Genomic DNA, 6,269 nt, shown 5'->3' on the forward strand with positions numbered 1-6,269 from the left:
AAAAAATCCTAGCCCAAAAAAAAAAAAAAAAAAAAAAAAAGAAAGAAAAAGAAAAAGAAATGCCTTTTTACTCAGGTAATCCAGGTGGGTCCCCGCTCTCTGTTCCCCTGTTTTGTTTTACATAATTGATCAGGCTGGAAATCACACCTTCATCCCCTTTCCTTCTAGGTAATCTTCGCCCCACTCGCGGGGCTTCCCATCCACGTGCAAAAGCTCCTCCAAGGAAGAGTGCAGGTCCTGCTCTGCCCAGTCTCCACTTGGCCCAGAGCAGCTCCTCTGGCAAATAACTTGGTTCTGAGCAGTTCCTACAGCAAAGATGCTAACTACTTCCCAAACTAACTTATGAGGTAGGACTTTGAAGAAACAGCAGCTGCAGGATGAGAAGAGGAGAAAACAGGGCCCGCGGGGTGGCTCAGTCATTTCATCTCCCCACTCTTGATTTCCGCTCAGGTCATGATCTCACGGTTGGTCGGATCGAGCCCCGCCTCCGGCTCTGCAAGGATCCAGCTCGCGATTCTCTCTGCACCTCCCCCGCTCGCGCTCTCTCTCCAAGTAAGTACACATAAAAGTAATAACAATAATGAACTAGGCGAGCGCACCGGCTCTTGAGGCCTTCCCTGCGGAGTCACTGCACTTGTCTGAATACATTCCTCGCTCCACGACGGAGCGGGCTTCGAGGCACTTCGGGCCTGAGACTCCGGAAAAGGCGGAGGTGGAGAAGGAATTCGGGGCCGAGTGGAAAAAGCCCGGGAACCGCCACCAAACTCCCCGAGCGCCCCCGTGGGCCCGGCCTGGCGCTGCCCGGGCACGCACGCCCGATACTGCTAGCGACCCGGCCTCCGGCGCGGGGCCAGAGCCGGGGCCGCGAGTGCTGGGGATCGGCGCCGGAAGCCCGACCGAGGCGAAGGTCCTGCGCGGCTATTCCGCGCGCCGCGTCGGCGAACCGCGGGCCCAGCACGCCCAGCTCCCGGGCCAGAGCCGGGCAGGGCCGGCGGCGCGGTCCCGGCCCGAGTAGGAGCGGCACTGGGGACCACGCCCCTCCTCAGCCACCCGCAGCAGGGCGCCCCTTACCTAAGAGACAGAGCCAAAGCCGGGAGGCTACGCCGCGCCACCCTCACGCACCGAGCCGCCATGACTGCCGCCGCCGCCGCCGCCGCCGCCGTCACTGCGCACGCACCAGGCAGGCGTAGAGGCCGCTGGCCCGCCCCCTCGGAGGCCTGGCCACTCGCGTAGATTCTGTGCCTGCTTCCCCGCCCAACTACTTCCCTGCAGCCAGTCCGTAACCGCTTCTCCCCTGATGGACATAAAATATTAACCAATAATTGTGGGTCATTGCTGAGCGCTCTCTCACGCTTCAGCTTCCCCTCTCGGTGGGCGGGGTCTTAGGCTTTACGGAGCCGCAGAAGGTGAGGAGGTGAAAGGTGAAGGGAACTGTGGGAGGAGACGCTCGCGGGCGGGGCGTGGTCCAGGGCAGAGCCAATGGGGAAAAGGCTTCGGGGGGCGGGGCTCCGGAAGTGCACTGCTCAAGCCCAAGAGACTTGCGACCGGCGAGCCCTTTTGTGCTTCCGCTGCCCTTCGTCCTGGGGGCGGGGGCGGGTGCAGCGCGGTGCGGGTCTCCGGAGTGTCAGGCGTTCGTTCCGCGCGCGTCACCTGAGGGCCGGGGCGCAGTCTGTGCACCTGCGGGGACGTGAGGGCCGCCGTAAACCCGGCGTTTGCGGACTCGTGGTGGTGCTGGCGGGCACTCTCAGTCCCGGACACCTGGTGGGGCGGGTGCCGGAACCTGAGAGGCGGATGTGACAGCGTTACCGTGTGGACGGTGGAGGACGGAGATACGCGTGTATGTTGCTTTTCTTTGCACCTTCGCTTTCCTCGGGACGAAACACAAATTACAACAATAAGAACAGCACCTAGGAATACCTTGGGGACTCCGCTAAAGCTCATATATCCAAACGTTGTCATTAGCCTGACAAAGGCCATTGGTACTTTATCACATGCCCTGAAGTGGAGGTGCGGCTTTTCTTACACCCCTTGGCTGCTGTCCCTCCAGCGAGGGGCCCCCAGGAGCCCTGGCTCAGCTCCTGCTCCTGCACTCCTGGCCCGCAGTCCTCCTGTCTGCCAAGAGGGGAGGCCGGAGCCTGCAGGCACCCCGTAAGTTGGAGGGCTGGCCCTGTGGTCTCCCAGGGGGTCCTCACACTTGTGAGGACCAAGCCTCTATTCTTTGCTCTGCCCGCGTTAGAAGCATTGGTAATGCTGAATGAATGTGTGCGCTGTGCCCGAGCCTGTGACACCTGCAGGGAGAGGCAAACAGCCAAATTCAGAATGTGTGCTGTTCTATGGAAAAAGGACCCAGTTTATTAATTAATTAAAGGGCTGGAGGGGGAAAAAGGAAGTAGGACTGTTGAGAATAAAAGCTTAAAAGCATAATTAAATGGATGTGTGGACCTTAACTGGATCATCCTGGAGCAAAGGAACTATACATGTCTTCTTTATAGTTGGTTTGTTCTGAGCCTGGGTGGCTCAAGTCAGTTAAGCATCCGACTTTGGCCCAGGTCATGATTGCCTGGTTTGTGGGTTTGAGCCCTGTGTCAGGCTCTGTGCTGACAGCTCAGTGCCTGGACCCTGCTTCAGATTCTGTGTCTCCCTCTCTCTGCCCCCTCCCTTGATTGCACTCTGTCTCTCTCTCAAAAATAAGTAAACATTAAAAAAAAAATTTTTTTTTTTTTTTAAGTAAAAAAGACCTGTGTGACACGAGGTGGGGAGTTTGAGTATAAACAGTATCAGATGATACTAAGGAGTTATTGACACTTTTGTTAGGGAGATGTAATGGCCCGATGGTTAGGTAAAAATGTCCCAATTGTTTGGAAATGCAAACAGAAGCATCCACAGTATATTGCCACAGTGTTTGGAATTTGCTTTATAAATACTCTTGTAAGGAAATCATGAGGATAGGAGAAACTCGGTGGCAAAATGTCGATAATGGTTAAAGCTGGGTGGTGAACACCATCAGAGTTATGACTATTTTGTGTATTTGAGATTTTCTGTGATAAAATGTAAAATGGTCATGTGATATTTCTCACTGGCTGTGACATTGGGCAAGCCACTTACTTGGTCTTGGCCTTGATCCTTGATCTGCTCACCTATAAAACTGGGATCATATCATTTATTGTGAAGTTTAAAAGAGATACAAATATTCATTTCCTAACTTTTTCAAACTCAGAAGAAATCAAATGGGCATCCGAAATAGCTTGTAGCGCAGCATGCGGGCAACCAGCAGAGAGTTATAGCCACTGTGTCCCGAGACAGAGACAAGCACAGGTTGTCGAGGGGGCGATGCCCCACCCGAGACCCGGCCACCAGTTGGTCAAGGCCTGCCAGGAAGCGATGCCCTCTCCATCTGTATCCTGCCCCTTGGAATTTCCCTGAACAGCAGTCTGCCTGTGCTGCCACCTCGTGGCCACATTGGGAACTTCTCCAAAGGGAGCTTGGGTCACGCCTGGGAAGATGTCAGTTGGCCACTGCTCTTGAGATCCTGCTGAGGTAGTTCCCCCAGATCTTCAGTGCAAGTCCTCTCCATGGAGACGAAGCTGCTTGTATGGGAAGACTCTTGGGTCAGCCTGCAAAACACTTTTAGCAAAGGTCATGGGTGCCCCGGACAGCGATGCGGGAAAAGCAAGCCATACCGTGGACGTGGCGCCCCCAACAAAGATGGGATGACCGTTAAGAAGGTGACCTCGGGAGAAGGTCTGGCAGACGGCCCAATAGCGTGTGGGCCATGGGTGTGATCCTCATAATAGTCGAGCACCCGTGGGTGCCAGGTTCCGGGCAGATGTTCTTTTGGGTCAGCACACAATATGGTGAGGAGGACACGGAGCCCAGTCAGGTTAGGTGACCCGTTCAAGGTCACAGAGGCGGGAAAAGGCAGAGCTTTTGCATAGTTTTCTCAACTTCGGTATGACTGTCAGAGGCGAAGCCAGACCTGCATCCATGTTGGCTGACACAAGCTGCATTGTTTTTGTTATTATTATCATTCTCATTTTATTATGGTCCCTGAGCAGGGACATGGATTTTCATCCTTTTATCCAACTCTGAAATGAGCCAATAAAAAAAAAAATATGGTAATGGTGTGGTAGGCGGAATTCTAAAGATGGGCCCAAGATCCCCACCCTACGGTTATCCAATCCGACACGAATCTAGATGCTTCTCTGAAGGCACTTGGCAGTCGTAATGGAAGGCCCGAGCCAGTCGGCCTTAATGGAGATTATCCGGCGGCCTTGGCCTCGGTGAGCCCTTCACAAGTGGAGAGTTTGCCCCAGCAGGCAACGTCACAGAGCTTTTCAAAGCATGAGAATGGGTCGGGTGGCTGCTTTGGAGATGGAGGGGACGAGTGAGAGACAAGGCAAGGGTGTGGCCTCTAGGAGCAGAGGAAGGCCCGCCGCTGCTGGCCAGCAAGGAAATGAGGACCTCGGATCTGCTGTTCAAGGAGCCGCACTCCACCAGCAGCCTGAGGAGCCCCCCGAGGGCCCAGCCTGCCAGCACCTGTGGTTCCAAGGCCCAGAATGGAGACCCCAGCCCCGTGCACTGAGCCGCAGCATAAGCCCGGGAGGCAGCCATACGTTTATTGTCTGGGCCTTCTTTGATCATGTTTTTTTAATGTTTGTTTTTTGAGAGAGAGAGAGAGCATGAGCAGGGGAGGGGCAGAGAGAGAGAGAGGGAGACACAGAATCCGAAGCAGGCTCTAGGCTGTTGGTCCTGTAGAGACAACTGCAACACGACGAAGGTTGGCGGGGCTGTGCCCGAGAAGTCCTGTGGTCTGTGGAGTCCCGGGAGGCGCCTGACCCACATAGGGCTTGTCCAGGAAGGCTTCCTGGAGGGGGCGGTGCCAGAGCCAAATCTTCAAGGATGAGTGACGCGCCCAAGCAAAAGGAATGGGGGTTCCCCCCACAGCACAAAAGCACTGGCGCAGGGGTGGGGAGGGAGAGGGTGGAGAAGAGGGCCGTGTGGAGAGATGGGGCCGGCTGGGGAATGAACCCACCCAAAGGGGCTGGCCCTGCACACCCCGGTGACTCTGTAGAGGAGGTTTGGGGGGGAGGTTTCTCCCTCATAAATGTCTCTTCTAACTGTCGCACCCATGGACCGTCGGTGGCCCGGAGGCAGGGGCAGGCCGTCCTCCAGCGCCAGCACCCACGGCAGCACCGGGCACAGAGCCGACAAGGTCACACGTCTGCTGAGTGGGTGTCGGCACCGGTTCGGGGCCTTCCCGGGAGGGGCTGATTCCCAGACGCTCACAGCCACTGTGCACAGAGACCGCTGGGCCGAGACACAGGTGCCGGAAGCCGGGAGTCAGGCCGGCACCAGGGTCACGGCCAGAGGCCCCAGGACTTCCAGCTGGAGCCCTCTGCTCGGTGCCCGACGCGGGCTTGAACCCATGAACTGCGAGATCACGACCTGAGCCAAAGTCGGACTCTTAACCAACTGGGCCACCCAGGCGCCCCGTCTTTGATCATGTTTTGGATCTCAGCACACAGAATGGATTAATCATACACCTCGTTCCCTTTTTCATCATTGTGGCTCATTCTTGGCCCACTTTTGCTTGTTCCTTTGTTTTGGTGGCTGAACCCTCCGCCCAGAGGAAGCCGGGGTTCCCAGGCCCGAGACGTGCCTGGATGAGGTACCTGAGGTCTGGCAGCAAGTTTCACTGTCCCTTGTCCCTAGCACACTGGCTCCAAGCAGAAAGGATGTGCTTGGCAAGAACATGCCACCAGAAGGGGCCACAGCCGTTGAAGCTGAAATAACTTTCTGCAAAAAGAGCCCCGTCATTTGCACGGGGAACAAGTGAATGTGCCATTAACTCACAGCATTTCCCTGAGAACATTGTAAAGATACCTGCAGCTTTCAGACCACGTGGGGCTCAGGTGGCCGCCTGGGTGGCCTTCTTTTCTCCCGCAGAGGTAGGCAGAGGGTGGCCTTGGCTTGCCCAAAGGACAGGAAAAGAGGGAGGAGGCGGTGAGCCCCTCGAATCCCGGGGAGAGCTCCTTACAGAGCCTGTGGACGTGAGAGATAATTTGAATCTAAGGCTGATTAAATTGTTCACCACAAGCCCACTGCGTTTCGAACCCTCCTGTGTGTTGGTCAAATCCATCATGGGCCAGAAAAAAGAACCATGAAAAGCTCTGTGGGTGAGGATTGGCAGGAGGGACGGTTCCTCATTAGAAAAATAATAGAGCTTATTATAGAGGCATTGGAAGATGCAAACCATGGGGTAGTCAGGC

General features: G+C 55.7%; 1 protein-coding gene across 1 annotated transcript in view; it reads right to left on the reverse strand.

The window, feature by feature from the left end:
* The window catches only part of GRPEL1 (GrpE like 1, mitochondrial), a 7,470-nt gene extending 6,258 nt beyond the window's left edge, over positions 1 to 1,212 (reverse strand). Inside the window, exon 1 of the mRNA XM_040488589.1 lies at positions 1,072 to 1,212. Within this exon, the coding sequence (XP_040344523.1) occupies positions 1,072 to 1,133 (62 nt within the window). The 5' untranslated portion in view covers positions 1,134 to 1,212. The remainder of the gene's footprint in view (positions 1 to 1,071) is intronic.
* Positions 1,213 to 6,269: the final 5,057 nt, after the last annotated feature.

This window comes from Herpailurus yagouaroundi, unplaced genomic scaffold (assembly GCF_014898765.1).
Source record: "Herpailurus yagouaroundi ecotype Mexico unplaced genomic scaffold, PumYag 28, whole genome shotgun sequence".
NCBI classification, from domain to species: Eukaryota; Metazoa; Chordata; class Mammalia; order Carnivora; family Felidae; genus Herpailurus; species Herpailurus yagouaroundi.